General features: G+C 32.5%; 2 protein-coding genes across 2 annotated transcripts; one reads left to right on the top strand and one right to left on the bottom strand.

Moving 5' to 3' along the window:
- Window positions 1-14,137: 14,137 nt before the first annotated feature.
- LOC116001691 (IST1 homolog) lies at window positions 14,138-18,165 on the bottom strand. The gene is made up of 6 exons (XM_031241594.1): window positions 17,836-18,165; window positions 17,346-17,478; window positions 17,150-17,253; window positions 15,613-15,784; window positions 15,375-15,515; window positions 14,138-14,829 (listed from the first exon to the last, which is right to left on the bottom strand). The coding sequence occupies exons 1-6, from the start codon at window positions 17,883-17,885 to the stop codon at window positions 14,455-14,457; spliced, it is 975 nt and encodes a 324-aa protein (XP_031097454.1). The 5' UTR covers window positions 17,886-18,165; the 3' UTR covers window positions 14,138-14,454.
- A 386-nt stretch (window positions 18,166-18,551) lies between these two features.
- On the top strand, window positions 18,552-21,190 carry LOC116001692. The gene is made up of 3 exons (XM_031241595.1): window positions 18,552-18,850; window positions 19,609-19,814; window positions 20,734-21,190. Exons 1-3 carry the CDS (start codon window positions 18,749-18,751, stop codon window positions 20,996-20,998), a joined length of 573 nt encoding a protein of 190 aa, XP_031097455.1. The 5' UTR covers window positions 18,552-18,748; the 3' UTR covers window positions 20,999-21,190.
- The last annotated feature ends 1,120 nt before the right edge of the window (window positions 21,191-22,310 follow it).

Below are 22,310 nucleotides of genomic sequence, written 5' to 3'. Positions count from 1 at the left end.
GGGGGGGGGGGGGGGGGGGGGGGGGGGGGGGGGGGGGGGGGGGGGGGGGGGGGGGGTCGGCTAGGTTTTATGTCCTGGATGGAACTATTAGTCTCATATCTCCAATACATTACTCTTTATATCAACATCATAATATTTCCCTCTTTGAAAATGCCTTCAAAATTCTAATCAACTTGTAAATGCTTTTGTCCTTTATCCAAACTTATTATATATTGAACCTGTCAATCTGCCATACAATTATTTTATTTTATTTTTTACTTGATCATATTATAAAGTTTCTTTCACCATTTTGGCCTTTTTTAGATTTAATTAATTTGCCGTACTGTTGCTAGAGAAGCCGTTTCTGAGTCAGATTGCGGGGAATGGTTTGATAGCCCTCCCCTCTTTCTTGTTGATTGTCTTTCTACCGATTTAATGCATTAAGTTTTTATTATAAAAAAAAAATTAATTTGCCGCATATCCATCTACTTATTTGTGAATTTTTTTTCAACAAATGATGTGATTTTAATTAATTCGATCACGTTTCTTACAATGCAAGTGGAAAGTTTTCAAAAACTTGATTATTTGTAAATTAACTTATTATAAAATTTTAAGATAGGAAATTTAATCAATTTGAATTTTAACTTAAATAATCCAATTGCATGCCATGTTTAATTCCCTCCTTCTTCTCCCATGTTTAATTCCCTTATACTACGGAATGAAGGTTCTAACTGCATTGCATCTTGACTAGTAAATTGTTTGGTAGTCATAATTAAACTAGTAACAAGAATGGTGATCGTTACTTATACATGATCAATTTTCAATTTGACTGATCTTTGTTTTTTTTTTTTTCAAAAAAATTACATTATAGAGTATATTCATTTAATTTTGGACTTCAAACCACTTTGTACTAACTTTATATTAGATAAATATATACTAAATGTAAACTGTTCACTCCATTGTGAAAAATTATGTTGTCAATTCCAATAAACATTCATATAATCGGTTACTTAGCCCTCTTAGGGTCCGTTTGAAAACGCAAAAATGACTTTTAGAAGTCATTTTCTGAATTTTCACAACGGAAGTCATTTTCTGAATTTTCAAGGTATTCAGGAAAAATGAAGTCAAAAGAAAATATTTATTCTGGTCAATGAAAAAATAATGCTCAATTTGAAGGAAAATGTCTTCATAATTTTTTAGTCAGAAGACATTTTTCGAATTTTTTTATTTTTCATTTCTCTTTTCACTCTTTTTTTTAAGTTAGCTTATGGATTATTATTATTACCATCACCACCACAACTACCACCACCACCACCACCAACACTACTACCACCACCACTCAGTGGCAGAGGTATGTGGGTGGGGAGGGGGGCCTTAGCCCCTCATCCCCACCCCAAAAATTTAATAAATATTTATGTATATTATTATTATTATATAGGAATAAACCCCCCCCCCCCTCCCCCCTCAAATTCTCTATTTTTTAAAAAAATTATATATTAAATAAGCCCAAATATATATTGAAGTCCACGATTTACCATAGAAAAAAAATCAGGTAATTAGTTAGTTAGTTATCATGTATTTTTATTATTTATTTACACCTTTAGGGTTTATATTTGTTTGAAATTGGAAAAATCAATGTTAATATTGGTTCTTTAATTCATGATTATGAGTTTGGTCCTCATCCTCAAATTTTGGAATATTAAATTAATTAGTAAAATGAATATAGTTAATTATCTTTAAAAAATATTGTATTAAATTATCTCAAATTTTAAAATATTAAATTAACATAAAGTATCATTAAAAATTATTACCAATAATACATGATACAATTATGTATGGTATGTATAGTGATATCACGTATGATCGGTACTAATGTTGAATAACATTGTAAATTTTTGTTATAATCAGGCCCCCCTGATATGAATTTCTTGCCTCCACCTCTGCCGCCACTACCACCATCACCACCACCATCGCCACCACTACCAACACCATCACAACCCCCACCACCACAACAAACCACCACCAACACCCATCACAACCACCACCAACACACCACACCACACCACCACCATCACCACATCATATTATTATTATTATTATTATTATTATTATTATTATTCCGGGGCGGAGCTAGAAGAATTATGTATGGAGGGTCAAAGTTATTGGAAAAATTTACATTGTCAATCAATATCAATACTGATCATACTTGATATGATGATATCATTATATATACTCTACATAATTGTACAAATACAATTGACATCAATACTTTATATAATTTCACGCAACACAAAATATATACATAATAAATGTACTTTTATTTTAATCTTGCTTGTCACTTGTTACATTGTCAGTTAGTTTGTTGGCTACAATTTTTTAAGATAATTAACTGATATTCAATTTACTAATTAACTTAATATTCTAAAATTTGAGGTACGAGGGCGAAATTAGGAATCACGAATTAAAGAATCGATATTAACGTTAGTTTTTCCAATTCCAAAACTAATCCTTTGAATTAGCAAATGTGCATCCTAAAAAGTGTAAATAAATAATAAAAACACATAATAAATCACTAATTAATTAATCAACTAATAAAATTAAAGTATATACTATAGAGATTTTTTAAGTGGAAATAAGTTCATAAAGAAAGAAGGAAGGATTTGATTACTTTTTCTTTTTAAGGTAAACGTAACTATTCCATTAATTCATAACATAAAATGTTTACATCAACGATCAATGAAATGGTAAACCATTCCTTACAGTCAGACATAGAAACAACTTTTCTAACTATACTATAGAAAACTTGAATCGCAGACTGTTTCATAACTAGGATTTTACTTGATTTATTTATCTTTATTTGGTAAATTTGGACATCAACATATGTTTTGCGAGCCAAACCCCAATCACCCTAAACAGTAGCCTCTAACCACTAACACAGAACGCACAATACTCTGAGGACACACCATAATATAATGCACAAGTTGTGCAGCACAACCATCAAGAAACTAATGCACCACTAATTGGATATCTTTTACTTTGTGACTGTACACGAGTGTACAACATTTTATAAGTGCATACATTAAACCCTCTAAATCCTAACCCCTAATCCCTAAACCCCGCACAACACTCCCTCACAGAATGCACAACTTTTACTCTGGTAGTGCACAAAAGTTTCCAACAATTCACCACACCTAGTGCCTCAGTGCACAACTCAACGACCTACAATACACCTCATCCAAAAATAATAGATTTATCACCAAATCTAATAAAAAAACACACTCCAAAGAATCACCCAAAAAAAAAAAAAACACACACACACACAACAAAACAAAAACAAAAAGAACAAACATGAAATCGCCTGCAAGAAAAATACGTGAAAAGCTACCTAAATGTCCCTAACACAATAAATAAATAAAATATTAAAATATCCATTAAATCATATCCATATGATCTTATCAAATGAATAGTCCAAATTAAACAACATCTTCTCACTCGGGAGTGATTCTCATATGAATCGTATTAATCTCTCTCTCTCTCTCTCTCTCTATATATATATATATATATATATATATATATATGACGTAGCAAAAATGAGTTATTGTGAGTCTATGAGTGTGAAATGTCGTCCTCAGGGAATTGGTGGTTATGGCACGCAATATGCAATCACAAAACTAGGCACTAGCATAAGGAGATCAACAAGAAGCTAAGCAAATGACAACAAGGTAGAACAAACACATATGGACAAGAGATAAATACAAAATAAAGAAATAGGACTCAAGTTAGGGAAAACAAGTAACCGAAGTCAATAGGGAATGCACATAGATATCCTAATCTAAAGTCGATTCCGTGAGCAAATAAACAATGATTAGAACAAGGAATTGCCCGACTTTCATGGTATATCAATTCCAAGTCCATCAAGCACACAAAGCATCTTAAACCCTCAATTTCCCTCATTTTCATAAGAAAAATTGAGTTTATGCAAAGGGTGGCTCGAATTCATCACCCAACTCTCGTTGAGGCAAGGAATCCTCCAAATACATGTCAATGACTGTGTACATCAAGCATTAACAAGAACTTTCACAATCACATGAACCCTAGGTTAGAGTTTTTATCCTTTTTTCAATAATCACAAATTAAGCATCAAGATAGATAATATAACACTAACTCAAGTCTAAAAACTAATTACTCATGATTAAATAGCATAAAAAACACAAAAACACAAGTAATAAACATAAATCTTGCAAAAGAAAAAGATAATAGGAAAGAAAGCTTCTCTATTGAAATTGGATGGTGGAATCTTGAAATGTTGGAATCCAAGTTTCAAATCCAAGATTACATGCTTCAAAAGTGTTAAAGAACATAACTCTAAGCCTAATATAACCTAAAAATATGAAAGGAAGTGAAGGAGAGTGTCTAGGGTTCAACTATGTGTCAAAACCAAGTTAAAAATGCTCAAGACGAGCTTAAATAGTGAACAAGAGATGGGTGACATGACCGTGTAAGTGGTCATGTCCAAATGCACTGGAAACATCCATCTTCACTGTAAATGGTGCAAAAATACACCGCCACTTACACGGCCATGTAAGTGGCCGTGTCACTTGGCTATGTTTTCTCCTGAAAGCATAATTATGTGCAACTACTTTGACTTCTATGCTATTTTTCACTCCCAAAAACATTTCATTGGCCTTTGTGGTCTTCAACAAAGTTGTAGCCTTTCAAGTTGACTTTCCAATGGGGTAAAAATGACCTCATTTGGACATTCCTATGCTGAAATATGGTCAAATAACCGAACAGTGGTTGAAATGAGCGAAAATTGCAATGCCTTGATCTTTTGCTCTTCTTTTGTTTTGGTTTGCCTAAATGACCAAGACCATTGAAAACACCACTCTTGGCTCCCTTATAAGTGTTGCATCCATCTCCCTAGCTTCATATTTGGCCTCCATTTGACTCCAATGCCCACCAAAATGCATGAAAATATTCATCTTTGCTCTTAAGTAATAAAGCTTTCCAAACCAATTCAATCTCCTTACAAAATAACACAATTTATTTAGTCCTAACCTCAAAAAATTTGAAATGACATATAAACAAAATGACTTAGTGAAAGGTGAGAAAATATATATAGACAAATAAGTACTTATCAATATATAATCATACTCTTTCTCAAATTTGTTGTAAAAATTTGTCAACAAATGAATAATATTTGAACAAATACATAATGTAACGTGTGTTATGGCAACTAGTACAATAGGATTTGAAAAAACATATCATTTAAGTATTATTATAGAAAGCTATTCTTAACGAAATCACTATTTTCTTATAAAGTTATTATAGAAAATAATTCACTAAAAAAATACCATATGATGTAAAAATAAAATGACTTATTAAATATCAGAATATGCTTATGACTTATTTGATGCATCAAATATACTGTTATAACTAAAGGTTTGTACTCAACCTAGTGACATAAAATTGGAACTAATGTTAATTAGATATTTCAAATTTAATAATTTATTTACTAAAAATAAAAAGAAAATGGCTATATCTATAAGGGAAATAATGACAAAAACTATTGCCTTGCAGGCACAGAAGAGAGAGCATGCTAAAGATTATTTGATCCACAGAAGCCTAAGCCCTCCTGCTGGTACTCTACACAACCTCAAAGCTTCCCACGTCTCATTGAACTGTTTCCATCACTACGATACGGTACGACTTTCCAAGCTCTTTAATTAATTTTAATTATCTTTGGGTGGTCTATACTAGTACCATACGTAGTCCATTTCGTACCCCCCCCCCCCCCCACCCTCCATTTACTCAAAAGAGAGAAAAGGAAAGAGGAAATAATCCGACCAATTCAATGATATCTTAATTTACTTATCTCCCCTTAGGGTTGGTTGCAACTAGATTTTGATGAATTGAAATCAGATTCTTCTATATTTCTTTTTCACAATAGGTTATATTTATATTACTCCAATGCTTCATAGTAAGTTTTATTTATTTATTTTTATTGCAGAGTACTCGTACTATGCATGTCACCATACAAGGATTACTGTTCTAATAGTGACAAATTATACTGTGACCATTAATAAATGTTAAGTTTTAATGTGTTCAAAATTCATTATTTATGTACTAAAGGTTTATTAATTAGTAGTGTACCAAATAATGAATATTCAGTACATAAATAATACTTCGTAATGAATTTCAAAAAATAAATATTCAATATATTAAAAATAAACCTTTAATATATTAAAATTGTACATTTATGTTAGTGATCTACCTTATAAGGTGAATCATGGTGCATGATTGACTAATAATAATCTCAAATAACAAATTACATTGTAGATCATAAATAAATATTCATTTCTAATATATTGAAGGGAAAATGGCACTTTTTCCCCCTATGTTATGTGCATATAGCACTTTTTCCCCTTGTGTTATTAAAGTGACAGTTTTTCCCCCTGAAATGTTAAATTGACATTGTTACCCTTAAAAATAATTATTTCATTTATTTTTCTTCTCCAACAAATTATTACTTATATGTATGGATGATCACGATTCGGTTCGAACCTAACCAAACACTATAGCAATCATACCGAAATAGTATGGACGGTTCTGGTTACGATTCAGAACCGAAAAAATAAAATTAAATAATTGTTGAACCGTGAATCGGAACTTAACCACAGTCATATATAGTGAAAATGATCAAACACTTATTTTGATAGATCGGTACGGTTCGGTTCCAATTTCGATTTTAAACCGCCAATCAAAATGTATTTATTTATTATTTATTTTTATAATTTTATTACTTATTTAAAAATAGTCTAAATTCAAAAATTATTTTATTTTTTTCGGTGTTGAATCGTAACCGTAACCGTCTATACTATTTAAGTTCAATTGCTACCGTGTTCGATTAGGTTCGTATCGAACCGTGATCTTCCATACATATTAGTAATAATTGGTTGGAGAATAAAAATAAATGAAATAGTTATTTTTAAGGGCAAAAATATCAATTTAACATTACAAGGGGATAAAACTACCACTTTTAAAATAACTGAGAGGGAAAAACTGTCACTTTAATAACACAGAGGAGAAAAGTGCTATATGCACATAACATAGAGGAGAAAAGTGCCATTTTTCCTATATTGAATTGAAGGTTCATTATTTAATAGTATAATGACCGAGTTCCATAACCCATTTACAGTAGTGCAGTGGCTTGAGATTACTCTGCCCTCTTGGACTTTTTTCATTTGTTTATTTTATTATGGGTGGGGAGGTAATTAAATAATTAGACTAAGGCAACCCTGGCCTAGCTAAATTGTTAGATCAGATAATTGATTTGGCAGGTTGGTTTAGTTGATAGTTGATAGTTGATAGTTGATAGTTTAGAGTTAGTTGTTTTTATCAACTGATAGTATAAGCCAGTTATAGAAAGATATTTAGTAAATTATATATTTACTTTTACTTTTCAAAAAAATATATATATATTTACTTTTAGTTAACTATATGTAAAATAACATATTGATATGATGCTACATATATTGTGCTATTTACTTAACACTTAAATTACTTGTACAATTAAATATTGTTGCTAAGTATATAAGTGTCTTGGCCGAGAATCAATTTAGATGTCGGCCTCTAAGCATATTCTAATGATATAAAAATGTAAATTTAATTAAAAATAGAATAACTATTAACACTACAATAACCAACAACTATTAAGAGTAACTAAACTTTTAAAATGAAAATGCAATAATCTATTCAAAGTAACTTTTTCATTTTCAACTTATTAGCATCGATAAGTTATGCCTAGCTAAAAGCTGTTTATCAAACACTTATTTTAGTTGTATGACTTAGTGAAGCAATTAAAGTTGGTCTATTAGCATTCTTGATATGAGTTAGTCAACTATAGGCATTATGTACTTTACGTATACAAATAATATATTTTTAGTATATTAAAATGTACTTTTTATTTATGGTTCACACAACTGTTTGAACTATGGTCCAAAATAATGATTGCTATGATACATGGATAGTTTAAGAAAGGTATATACACATTTTTTTTGAAAAGGTATATACACATTGTTTTAGGTAAATATGCATGATGTATTGATTGTATTCATTCAAACTTTCTATCATTTAAATGCCTCAATTTTTATAAGTTTAGATTTCCATCCATTCATTTTTTAGATGGACGAACAAATTTTTTTATTTTTCACAAGAACTACTATTTTTACATGATCATTTTTCTTAAGAAAACGCTCATATGAGAATGAGTCTAAAGAAAATGGAGAACTCATTTTAGTAGTCAATTTGAAAAAATTAACAAATCTAAAGTTAAAAAAAAAATGAATAAAAGGGTGATCATTACTACCTTAGGAATTGAAAATTCATTTTGATTAGTGTACTTTAAAGTTTAATATATTTATTAAAATGTGATCAGGCCACATTTTTCATAGTAACCAATATATATACAGTTAGGTTCCGTACTGTAGTGGTTAATTTTAGCCCCTTCGATCTATTTTCTATTTGTTCCTCCCACTCGAGACTAGTTTTTGTAATGGTTGAATTCCAATTCCAAAACCAGTAATAATATACTCAAGGTTCAACCTACCTACCTAGGGCAAGTTTTCCAAAACCCAAGGATGGGATAAAGTTGAGGCTTGGCTATTGATCGAGCTGAATAAAGATGAGATCTGTATGCATGCTAATGCTAGCAACATTTAAAGGCCAAAAAGAGAAGAAATTTTGGTCCAAAAAGCTGCTTATCATTTTGAATAATGAAAATATTTTATTTTTTTAAACCCTAGCTAGCGTAGGGTGAGCAGGCAGCAATATATATATATATATATATATATATATATATATATATATATATATATATATATGCACTCTAATTGGCAGGTCAACTTTAAGAGCTCTCTACTAGTCCTTTACACATAGATAGAACTGAAGCTATATATCCCCTTAGCCCTGAATTGTCATGTTTAAAGAAACCATCCTCAGCTCCATCTAGGTTAGGTTAAGCTGGACTGCAATTAACCGAGCACCTGTTCATGTTTCAGTGCATTCATCATATTAATTTGTGTAAAGTAATTTATCAGGTATTATATAAATGTATATCATATAATGGAAAACCCATGGAAGTAATTATATATCATATAGCTAAAAGCAAGCATGCATACATATTGATTACTTGCATAATTTTGTGTCTTTGAAGGAGTATGAAATTAAACAACCAAATGCTTACTCTATTTTTTATAATATACTAATTTACGCGCGCATTGCAACTGATTTAATTTTAATATTTGTATTTAAATAAGTAATTCAAATATATCAATACAAAATAATATAAGAGAAGTTAATTATATTATAGTTGGTATAAAATTAATATTTAATTTATACTTTTCTAAATATAATTATTTAAATATTTATTGTAGTTGATATGGTATTAGGTAGTAGATACTACATTTAGTTGGAATTACTGTAAGGGTGTGTTTGGTAACGCGTAAAATGACTTTCGGAAAATGTTTTTCGAGTTTTCGGTGTTTGGCCACATCTGGAAAATGTGGTCAACGGAAAATGTTTTTCGTTGACCAAGGAAAATCAGTTCATTTTTTCGGAAAATGACTTACGGAAAATTTTTCCGTAAGTCATTTTCCGGAATCGCCAAAATGGTCATTTCGCATGTTCTCGACCAAAACCAAGCCATATCACCCATGACCATGACTAAGGAGGTGGGGAAATCGCCAGAAACCTTTGCTACGTTTTTTTGAATAATATAAATAAATTATATTTTTAATAAATAACATTATTTTAATATTATTATAATTTTTTATATTTTAAATAAAATAATTACAATGCTTAATTATACAATTCTATCCATTTTTCAGAAAATGAACCAAACACACAAAGATAGTTTTCCATAATACATCCAGACACTGGAAATGAAATTGTTTTCCGGAAAATGACTCATTTTCCAGAAAACATTTTCCAGAAGCCATTTTCCTGCTTTCCAAACGGACCCTAAGTTTTGTTAAATCACTTTAGGGCGTCATTTAATCATTTAAGGTTCGTCAATTATATACTTAAGGTGCGTCATTTTAACACTTGAAATGCGTGATTTTACTACTTAAAGTACGTCATTGTAACACTTAAAGGTACGGCATTTTTAACATTGAAGGTGCGTTATTTTAACACTTAAAATGTATCATTTTAACACTTAAGGTGACTTAGGTCGAACCGCATGTTTCACCCGAAACCTCATTCACACAAGACCTTATCCCCCTATATATATATATATATATATATATATATATATATATAGAGAGAGAGAGAGAGAGAGAGAGAGTACTATATATATATATATATATATAACACGCATGCAATGCAATGCAAGAGGCCGGGGCGGGGCAGATGTAGAGTTTGTGGCCTGGGCACTGTTGCACAAATAGAGAGCTACAGAAGCACTACATGTTGAGTCTCTCTCTTTCTTTTGGTTTATATCTAGCTGAAATCCCGAGATCATATCATATCATATCATACCTACGTACAACACTATAATCTAGGTTGACAAACATCCTAGCGTAGCTACCTGTACCTATCTACCTACCAACCTGCATGCTGCAATCTATCTCAACCTATGCTAGCTAAATACAACACTCTATCTATCTCTTCTTCTCATTTTATCAATTACTTACGGATTATAGTATGTATTTCCTTTTTATATAATTATAATAAAAAAATTGTAAGATAAGAAATTATAGTTTTTTTAATAATATTGTATTATAATATCATTTTTTACTAAACATTTATACTTATGTAATAATAATCCGGGTATTTTTTTTTAAAGAAATAATAGTATAGCCGTATAGGTGTGCTAGCAATATCTACATTTATGAGGGAGCGTAGGGGGAATATTTTATTTTTTACATTTAAATTTTTTTTTTACATTAAAAAAAAAAAAAAAAGACAAGGAATATTACGTACTAGCACTGATAATTGATCTTGGTGAAACGTAGGGCAGACTAAAGAAACGGATAATCTCCTATAAAAAATTATTTTATGAAAAATGTTTGGTAGTGGCTAGATCGACTGCTGCAAAAGTCGACGGCTATAGATTTGTAGAGTCGGCTTAGTCACAATTTTTAGGGGATGTTTAAAGCTGCTACATTACACAGTGTCTGTGTGTGAGGGTTTATTTTATTTTAATTTTTTTTTTCGCATATGGTATAATTAATACTAGGAGTATTATTTAATTAGAAAAAGGTTTTGTATTTGGGGCGACAATTATACCCACTGTAACAGCCTTTGCAGTAATATCACTGTTTCTTCTCTCTATTGGCCATCAGTTTGCGTTGCTAAGGACATGCTTCAATTCTCTTTTCTCCCCGACCACCCAATATAAATATATACTCTTCTATCTTATTTTACATCTCATATTTACTATTTTATAAGTCAACATAACTTTTTTTCTTTGGTATGTTTTTAAAATTATTTTTAAATTTAATTTCTCACGTTTAATACTCCCTCTGTCCCATTTTACCTGTCCTATTTACTATTCATTGGTCAAACCAACTACTTCTTGTTTACTTATTTTCTTTATTATTTTTTAATTATTTTTAAATTTAATTTTTTGTGTTTAATTGTACTTTTAATGTAGTTTCTTAATATATAAATTTTATATACTAATACTAAACTTAACATTACGAAAAATTGAATTAAAAATAACTTCAGTCAAGCTTCGTTAACCGAATCAAACACATAAAATGGGACGAAGGTAGTAGTATTTTAATGTAGTTTCTAAATATATATACTTATAGTAAACTTAACATACGTTATAAAAAATTGTATTAATATAACTTTAGTCAAGTCTTGTTAATCTAACCAGACACATAAAATGAAATAAATAAAATAATAATTAAAGACAAAAATTTGTATGAGACTGTCTCACGGATTCTTGTTCATCAGATAAGTCGAGTCAATATCAAATATAATATTTATACTAGAAAATGTAATACTAATAAAGAATAAAATATTTATTACTGGAAAAATGTTATACTTTTGAATAAAAATATAATGTAATATTTTTATATTTTGATTAATAGTATTACGTTTTTCCTAATTAGTATTATATTTTTCAGTATAAGTATTATATTTTTATATTTACCCGATCCATTATCTCACAGATAAGAATCCATGAGATGGTCTCACAGAAATGTAACCCTTAATTAATTAATTGAACCTATACTCCCCTAAGTCCGATCCCATCCCTTTTATTTATTGAAGTACAATTAATAATAATAATAATAATAATATAACTGCAATATTTAGTTTCTGTTTCACTTTCTCAAAGCTGAGACACTACTTTTAATTTATTTTTTTAAATGTAAAATTAAATGATAATATAGATAGATAGGTGTGGTTGGATGATAGATGCTTTTCCTGCATCTTGAATCTTACCAGGAATAGAATATGTTTGATACCACAAGACAAAACCCATTGCATATACATTTTAATGCTAAATATATACTCATAAAATTCTTTATTCTTTTTATTCATAATTAATATAATGATTCAGGGGACAGGGTAATTTGGGTCAACATTTACATGATTCCACCCGGCCTGCATACATACACTACGCCAATAATTCAATATATAATTTTGAGCATGCAAACACCATTGGTCGTGTTGGTCATTATAGCATACATCTTGATTTTGCAAGCAACAGCCAACAGCAAACAGTGTTGTTCTCAATCATGATATGTACGTACAAACTACAAATTATATTTGCAAAATGGAGATATATTCAAGATGATATAAGTTTTGAAGATTATTCAATCAATCTACTTGATTTTTATTATATATTAACATAAACAAGTTGTAATATATAATGTTTTATGTGCATTAATAATAATAATAATAATAATAATAATAATAATTATTATTATTATTATTATTATTATTATTATTATTATTATTATTATTAAATGAAATATAATTAAAGGATCCACATTGACCAGTGGAAATATATGTGTTCTCTCACATATAAAATGCGAAAACGACTCTTCACACCCACAAGATCAATGTGGGTACAAAATTCATCATCGCCAACACCTTCTCTTTTTGCTGCGCTGATTCTTGTTTACTTGTGTCATTAGTTTCCTCTGCTAACCACTGTTACATCTTTATCAAGCACCCATAATCTTTATATATATATATATATATGAATGAAGTGTGATATAGGAAGTGTTAGTCTGTATATGTATTGCTCTACTTGTTGGTCTGTGGTACATTAAGTGTTGGTTTGTGGTGCATATAGGAATGCTTGGCAGTGCATTGGACTCAAAGCACCATCAAGCATATCTAAATGCATCAAAAATGTCATTGAAATTACTAAAGTGGATGCTTGACAGTGCATTGGACCCAAAGCACCATCAAGCATATCTAACATGCACCAAAATGTCATTGAAATTACTAAAATGTCAGTGCATTTTTCTCTTTTTATTAATTTTCTTCGTTTATCTGAGCACATCCAATGATCAAAATATGTCCGCATTTGGAGAAGCTACCACACTAGAACCAGACCATGACCATATATATATATATATATATATATATATATATATATATATATATATATATAGAAGGAACACTTTGGGAAGGATTCATGTATATGGATATAGCTTCTCGTGCAGTTACGCACTTAAACATTAAAATGATGCAGTTTTAAATCCACTGAGACTCAAACCCACCCTCTTCCACATGAGGATGCAACCAGGTGTTACTAGACCACAAGATATATAATCTAGTTTGGGTTCCTCTTATAATAATAATAATAATAATATTATTATTATTATTATTATTATTATTATTATATGGGCTATGTGGTTTAAAGACTATGGACCACTGAAAAGGCTGAAAACACTTTTGATTTGTTTCAACCACCACACCACTAGTCACTAGATAGCCACCCATTATAAATAACAAATATAATTTTATTTTCTAGCACTAGCATTGCTTCTTCATCAGTCATCACGGAGTACTTGCAACCAAACATATTAAAAGTTGATTGCAGATACATGTCAGTGGATCCTACAAATCAATCATTTCACAAATTCATCATCACTTAAATGCATGCAGCGGGAGGAGGTAACAACAATTCTTTTCGAGAAATCAACTAATTAATCAACTCATTTTAAAGTTTGTTTAAACATTCAGTGAAACTCAACGGACCAGCTGAGGGAGATTACACTTCAATTCCTATTCCTGTATAAACTAAAATGCATTTACATCATAATAGTAACATCTCCTTATACTAAAGACTTTTATTCATTTCCAGCTTCCCAATCCATTTCACACAAATCTCCCACAATAAAACAAACATCAACCTCCACTCATGTACTCTTGCCACAAGCTTCCCCTTTTCAAAAAGGGTACATACACACTCATTTCCATTTTCCGTTTATTTAGTGAAGCATTTTAACTATTTTGCTCCTCTACTTTCACAAATTCAAACTTGACATTTACCAACTTTGCAGCAGCTCGCGCTGCAGCTGATGCACGCTCTGCCGCCATAATAGCATTCTCAGCTCTCTCCATTACATTAGATGATGCTGATCCTTTATCCCTGATATCAGTTACTGCTTCACCACTGTTCTCCTGATAATAAGATGCTTTATTCGTATCAGCAGATAACAAGGGTCGTGTCTTGGACTTGGCAACACAACCTGGAGATTGAGGATCATGCTCTCGACGTTGTTTACCATTCGTTGACAGCAAGGAATTCTCACAACTTGGTCGAGAATTTTGCTTCACAGAAACTTGAGAAACTGTGGCTATTTGCTTTGGTCCATTCTGTAGATAAGAAACAAAAACCAAGAAGGATCTAAATAAAATCCTATCAAGCAAGTCAATCTTGACAGCAATCACTGTAAAAGATTTTCCTCAATAAAAGCTTTTCCCAAGAAGGCTGGAATTTGAACTCGTGACCTTGTGGTTACAAGTTTGTATCCTTAGCCAACTTGGTTGAGGTTAACCCTGAAGTGGTTGGATCATGATTCATGAATAAGGAAACACTGAAGAGTCATTGACTTAAAAAGAACAATGACTGAATACAAAAAGCAGTGAGAAGATCCATGAATCAACTTGTACATGGCATAACAACTCAACTTCTTTATGCCTCAACTATTGTTTGCATTTTATATAAGATAGAGAATCTCAAAGCATGAAAACTCCTAAGCCACTTTCTTAACCACTCAAAAATCTTAATAGCAAAACGGGGATTGAATCCTTAAACTTTCGCATGTCTATCATTCAGAATATTAGTCAAATTCTTCACAAGGTAATATAGAAACTGTCAACTCTTAGGCATAGAGCAAGAATGAAGCAAGGAAGGTTACCAAAAGGTCCTCGGGTTTTCTGCTGAGTTCAGATTCAGTCTTAGAAGAATCCCACTCCACATTATACTCCCGTGCAATTTCCTTCAATAACTTGAGCTTCACTTGTGGGGATGGAGTGCTAACTGAAAGTTTCTCAACAATCTGAAACACTCGGAGATTAACAAAATGAATACTTAAAGTAGGCAATCCCAAAAGTACATCCATAAGGCAATGGAATAATGCAGGGAAGTGAACTAACTGTACGGTTGACACTAGTATCAGGTCGAAGCTCAGATGCAGCAGCTACGAACTCCTTCCCATACTTGGCTGCAAATAAATTCCTGACATGTAATAAGTCTGGCAAATCTGAACACCTGGGAGCTGCAAATATTATGCTTGCCACAGCTTCACGCAACTCTGAAGGGCATTCTCTGTTCCCAGAAAACGAATAGTCAAAGCACAGCATCACAAATATAAAGCAGTGACAATATGAAAAGTTGTAACATAGAATATCATGATAGGGCCAAAACTGAGTAACCAGAATGTGGGTTTCAATGCTTCATAAGAGCAAGATTATTGAAACAAGGTCTGATTTGTTGGCTAGATCCTTGTAATTTTATCGCCCTGGTTAATTATCAAAATAGACTGAATTAATTTTATTCAATGTCCATTTCCTATGGGTGTATCACATTTCAGTAAGAGTCATTAGCTTAGAAAACTTATGTGGGAAATTCCCTTGTTTGTTCACATATGTTGTGTTTCTTTCTTCAATTAATTAGAGGTTCAGGAAAATGTAGACTGGACTAGAAAGAAAGCCCGTGAATGATAATTCAATGGAGAGATTGGACTTGTGGTCAAAGGTTCAGAAAAACTGGCAAGTGAAACACTGTGTGTAATGTTCCGTTTTCATCTGAACAAGGCTTCAAATGCAACTCTTACATTATTGTAAATTACATTATTAAGATTTATAAATCCACGGTGGATCTGTCTTGTGATGTCTGGCTCCCTAGAACAATTCAAAGATGTGACACTAGATTGGCATTTAAGTAATACAGAGCTAGTCATCTTTATTTTATCTTTTGACGTAATGTTCAATTTCCATTCCTGGACTATTGTGACAATATCAATTTTAGTTCTTCCTATTAGATATTCAGTTAAAATGGACAGAAAAGTTTAATTTTAGCCCTTCAACTATAATAGAAATCTCAATATTAGTCCTCAAAGCCAAAGTTGCATAATTGCTATCCTCATTTTCCCACAAAATTGAATCCACATTCAACTTCTTCACCCAAAAACACACACACTGATGGCACTGTTAAGGCTTCAACACCCAGTGATCACTCAATCTCTTTCTCTCCTGCTCACCTGTTTTTTCATTAGGAAAACAAAATATAATTGCTTTCTAACTTTGTTTTAAAAAAGTTGGATAATTAAAAAATTTTGTTTCCATTTTCACTTTGGAGAATATTTCAACTTAAACACAATTCGCCAACAACTAAGCACACCGTTAATATGTTAGTCTGAGGCATCAATTTATCCTGTAGAATACAGAAGCTCAACACTGAAAAAAACAAATAATAAAAAACAGGTTGATAAATAACGCTCATACAGCTAAGCACAAACTAGGTTCAAGCAATGGAGCAATCCTTTTTATCTTTTTTTTAAAAAAAAAACTACTAAAAACAATATAGAGCATTGCGTAATTCGGTAATTGATTTGCTTAATCATTTAAATCCGAATGAAAATCAAATAAATGAAAGACATTTTCTTCCATCTCAAGTCAGAAATAGGCTAACCTTTGGGATTCAAGAATAGGAACACGAGCAAGAACAAATTCACAAAACATCTCCAAGATCTCATATGCAGCCCATATATTTTGTTCTCGTATAACATGTTCAACCTGAATGAAGGCATTCAGTAATGCTAAACAAGATCATACTACCACTGAAACAAGATAAAAATTGTGAAGCACAAATGACAAGGAATTTCTACCCGGATTTGAGCTATGGCTTCTTGGCCAGTTTGCAGAAATTGGGCTATCTCTTTGCGCATAAGCTTAAGCTGCACATCTCTCTTGTTTTGCAGCAATTTAATACGAGAGACAGCCAAAGTTAAACATGTTTTGCTACAAAACCATTTATTTATCAGTATCACATTTTAACTACACAGCCAACAACGAAGCATGACTACTCCAAAATTTATGTTTTTTTTTATCCTACAATAACGTATAAAAATAATCCAGCTCCTAGAGGATGCATTTAGCACCAAAATGCATAAATAAAACTTGGGCATTTCAGAAAACTGACAACCCACAAATGAAAACTACAATGGCATAAAGACATGCGTTGTGCGCAGAGTATAAATAGAAACTAAAAAGTAAAATTAAAAGATAAAGACTGTATTTTTCACTAAAATTACAGAGAATAGATATGTTTGGGAGGAAAAAAAATTGCAATCAACAAAAGAATGCTATTTAACTCACCACTTAGAGGCCTGAAGTCCTCGGTTGAAGAGCTGATTCAATAGAGACATCGTTGCCGATCAATCTAAATTCAGTTCTGATTCAATATGTGATCTTCACCAGATACTCCGTATTAGACATGGATGGCTCCTAAATATCCGATCTTCGATTTTGTTCTTAATAGTACTACTTCTATGTTCGCACTTCCCATTCAAACATAGATCAGTTCTGCTCGGAAATTTTTAAAATATAAATGAGGGATAAAAGTCAAGGGCGTGTTCGGATCCAACCCGAACCGATGGAAAAGAAATTCGAGCATCCGAACTTTTATCCAATTCTCCAATTTTTAATTTCAGTCAGTAAAGGAGCCACTAATTTTATTTTCTCTCTAATGTATAATAACTGTTATATGGAGCCCCTCTTTAACCTTCTTTCATAGTACTCCACTATTCCTTCCGTATTAAATTCGACGTTACATTAGCTTTTTCACTTTTTTTTTTAAAAAATTAAAATAAATGATATGTATTTTTTAATTGAAAAATATTATAACCACTTCCATTTTTATTCTTAACTTCTACTCTACACATCAAATTTTAATGTAGACATTTAATTTTGGATTCACATGAAAAAGTATATTATCATGCCCGCCACATCAAAGAGAATTACAACTGGGCCAACACTACAGTAGAGGCTTTCCATTTGTTTGTCTCCGGAGCGTGAGTTAGCTAACTTTATCGGTGCGTGATTGTAAAGCTCAACGAAGTCGCGTTTTCACGGCTTTTTGGTTTTGGCTTTGCCACTCCACAGTCCACACTACTGTGTGTGTGTGAGTGAGGAGTGAGTAGTACTAGTAAGTAGTATCCCTATCCCCGCAAATCACCCACGCACTCACACTCTCGTCTCTTTCTTCAAAACCCTAAAGCCAACAGCAGTAATGGGAGAAGGAAAGGGATCGTCCCTCGTTCATTTGCTGGCCATTGTGTTGAGCTTGACCGCCTTCGGATTCGCCATTGCCGCCGAGCGCCGCCGTAGCACTGTACAAATACCTCTCTCTCTGTAGATATCTGATTGCTCAAGTGAAAATGATGTTAATGCTTGTTAGATCACGAGTAATTTATTTGATTTTCCTGATTTAATTTGAGTTCTACTGTGCTAAAATATCTGCTCTTTAAGATCTGAATGCGGCAGTTCTGTTAGTGTAGTGTTTCCCTACATTTTTTTTAAAGTTACTTGTCATGGTGCCTCTGTAATCTTGTGACGAAGGTTTGAGCTTTTTAGTTACCCATCATCTGCTATTTAAGCTCTGGGTATTGTTAGCTTTGAATGTACGTCTTGATTGATTATTGTTTCTCATAGAATGGATTCTTGAGTGCTTTTGCCCATTCTAACTTGATTTGAAGGTTACATATTTTTTACAGTACATGAAGGGCTAGAAATTGATTTGGATTCAGTGCTTCTCTTTTCTCAGGGCTTGATGTGGGATTTTAGCTTGAAATTTTTGCTTATAGTTTGAAAATGATTTAAATACTAGCTAGCAGTATCCGCCTACCCACTGTACAAGATCTAAATCAAGAGACTATAATTTTTAGAACAATCAACTTTGGTCTTTGTAGTCAACTGGGACAAATTTTTAAAAAGGAAATCTCAAGTAGAAACTTTTTTTTTTTTTATCTGCTAAGCAATTGTTCTATCACCTTCTTGCTTGTATGTTGACTGATTAACCAAGAAAAAAGATAGACTTTAAATTGTATAGGTGTATGCCTTTAAATTGTGAGTATTGTTTCTTGTTGGCAGGGTACTCTGCATGACGATACCACATCCAATCGTACATACTGTGTTTATAGTTCTGATGTTGCCACTGGATATGGGGTGGGTGCTTTCCTCTTTCTTCTCTCAAGTGAGTCATTGGTAATGGGTGTGACAAAGTGCATGTGTTTTGGAAGACCTTTATCTCCTGGTGGCAATCGTGCCTGGACAATTATTTATTTTATTTCTTCATGGTGAGAATCTAATTTTCACCTTTCTCTTTTGCAATTCATCTGAAAGTTGAGGTCTTGCTAGTCCCTTTTTTAATTCTGTTGTTTCATTATTATTATTATTTTTTTAAATTACTATCATGATCTAGCATCTATGCATTCATTATTTAATTGAAAACTGACTTGGTTGTCTTTCGATGCCTCCCAGCTTAGGTAAAATAAGAATAAAAAGACAAGTTCTTTTTCCATTGTACATATCATATAAGTTTCCTAGTCATTGTACATATATATGTTTCATTATTTATTTGGAAAGTGACATTGTTTTTGTTAAATCTCCCCCCACCCTTAGTGAAGGTAAAGTAAGATTAAAAATACTATGTTAACATGTTATCCTATAAATCTCCTAGGGTATTTTACACGTGTTTCCTATTTTAGAGGAAGAAGCATATCTTATAAGCGTATTGACCACCTTATAGCCTGTTACACAACCCATTTCCGACCTCAAAAGCTCTTTGTGCAGTGATGGGCCTTAACAGGGTTATAAACCACACCTGGATTGGATAGTTTAGCAATGTTTGACTCATGAGTTAGAAGATTTGGTTAAGGACTTGAGGGAAATGCCAAATAGGCATTACACATAAAACTCTTAAACAAATAAATGGGCTAACTGATTGGAGCCTTAGCATGATGAAAAATAATGCTGTAACATGGTAATTCTGTTCTTTGATATGAAGCATGGTTATTGCCAACATACAAACTGTAAATTTCATACATGTTTTCTTCAAATCAAATGCTGATGACAACTGAAGTAGCAACATTCTGTGGATGGTCCAGATGTTTCCTGGAACAATTTCTTGTATCTCTTTCTTTCATTCTTTAACCCATCATACTACATACACAAGTTATTTTTGAAATTAAGAATAATGAATGCATACATGTGCAGGCTGAGTTTTGTGGTGGCAGAAGCATGTCTTGTTGCTGGTGCAAAGAAAAATGCTTATCACACCAAGTATCGAGATATGATCTTGGCAGAAAACTTTTCATGTGAAACACTTCGGAAAGGTGTATTTGTTGCTGGAGCTGTCTTTGTGGTAGCAACAATGATCCTCAACGTGTACTATTACATGTACTTCACTAAGGCTACTACTCAACCAGCTCACAAAGCAAACCGTAATAGCTCAAATGTGGGCATGACTGGGTTTGCATAAATGTATTTTGAGACTAGTCTTGTCTTGCTCTATATATGGTGTAAGGTATCACTATGGATGGATATCTTGTACAATTGAATAGTTTGACATTAACATGTTGGCTGATGATATAGAAATAGTGGTGTAAGGTATCACTATGGATGGGTATCTTGTACAATTGAATAGTTTGACATTAACATGTTACTTGGCTGATGAGTGATGATATAGAAATAGGGATGGCAATGGATCGAGGAGGGCTACATGCCTACATCCATCATCTAACTCACTTTAAATTTTCTCCACCCACTTCCAATACCAACCCCCATCATCTAACTCACTTTAAATTTTCTCCACCCACTTCCAATACCAACCCGTATTGGGTGGATATCTTCAAAATTCACCCCTGCCCCATTGGGTGTGGGTGCTCACTACAAATATCCACTACTTATTATTTTATTAAAAATTTTAAAATAATACTTCGTATTTAAATTATTTACATAATAAAATAATAAAATTCACTAGTTTTTTTTTAAATAAAATTCACTAGTTATGTTAAAATATAATAAGATAATAAAAAGAGTAAATTGCACTTTTGGTCCTCTGACTATAGCACCTCTATTAATTTCAACACTTGACTTTTAAAAGTAACGAATTGATCCTTTAACTATGCTTTTTTTAACGAATTGGGTCCTTCCGGCCAAATCACCGGTCAAATTTGGCCGGAAAAACGTAAATGTTTTTAATTGTTTACTCATGAGGGTAAAAGGTCAATTCACATAATGTCTTCTTCTTCATCCTTTATCCCCACCGCCGCCAATCTCCTCCCTTCAAAACACCTCCGATTGTTTCCCAAGTTGCCGTCGATCTCCTCCCTTCGGAACACCTCCTCGCCGTGTACTTCAAAACACGCCATTTCTTCTTCTTCATCCTTTATCCCCACTGTCGCCGCTTCTTGTCCAAGTTGTTTCCGCCGACAACCACCACTATTCCGTCCCCCTTTGATGTCGCGCATCCGAAGAACAGGTAATCCTTGCCTGGCATATCGGCGTCGCACCTCCACGTGGCGGATATGAAGTTGTAGATGAAAACTGAAGCTAACACATCACCAGGTCGCGCCCGCCGATCACCGCCAGCTCCGGCCCAATCCCGACGACGCGAAAAAACACCGGCATCCCTTCCACCATCTCCAGTATCGACGATAAATTGGTAGCAGATTCGACTCGATTAAACCAAACATTGACTGAGCCATGGCAATGATAGGTTGGATTAGACTAGAAGCTTTCCGATCTGTATTTGTTAGGGACTTAGGGTTGGCGAATGAAACTTTATTCGA

The sequence above is a fragment of the Ipomoea triloba genome, chromosome 13 (genome assembly GCF_003576645.1).
Source record: "Ipomoea triloba cultivar NCNSP0323 chromosome 13, ASM357664v1".
Lineage (NCBI taxonomy): Eukaryota > Viridiplantae > Streptophyta > Magnoliopsida > Solanales > Convolvulaceae > Ipomoea > Ipomoea triloba.
This window is presented reverse-complemented; position numbering and strand designations above follow the sequence as displayed.

Bases quoted from the DNA above. Each gene is read 5' to 3' on its own strand.
- LOC116001691 (XM_031241594.1), bottom strand. From the start codon at position 17,885: ATGTCTCTATTGAATCAGCTCTTCAACCGAGGACTTCAGGCCTCTAAG. The intron at 17,479-17,835 runs GTGAGTTAAATA...ATGGTTTTGTAG, and splicing joins GGACTTCAGGCCTCTAAGTG to CAAAACATGTTTAACTTTGG. The intron at 15,785-17,149 runs GTTAGCCTATTT...TTCTGGGAACAG, and splicing joins CCTATTCTTGAATCCCAAAG to AGAATGCCCTTCAGAGTTGC.
- LOC116001692 (XM_031241595.1), top strand. From the start codon at position 18,749: ATGGGAGAAGGAAAGGGATCGTCCCTCGTTCATTTGCTGGCCATTGTG. The intron at 18,851-19,608 runs GTACAAATACCT...TCTTGTTGGCAG, and splicing joins CCGAGCGCCGCCGTAGCACT to GGTACTCTGCATGACGATAC. The intron at 19,815-20,733 runs GTGAGAATCTAA...ATACATGTGCAG, and splicing joins ATTTATTTTATTTCTTCATG to GCTGAGTTTTGTGGTGGCAG.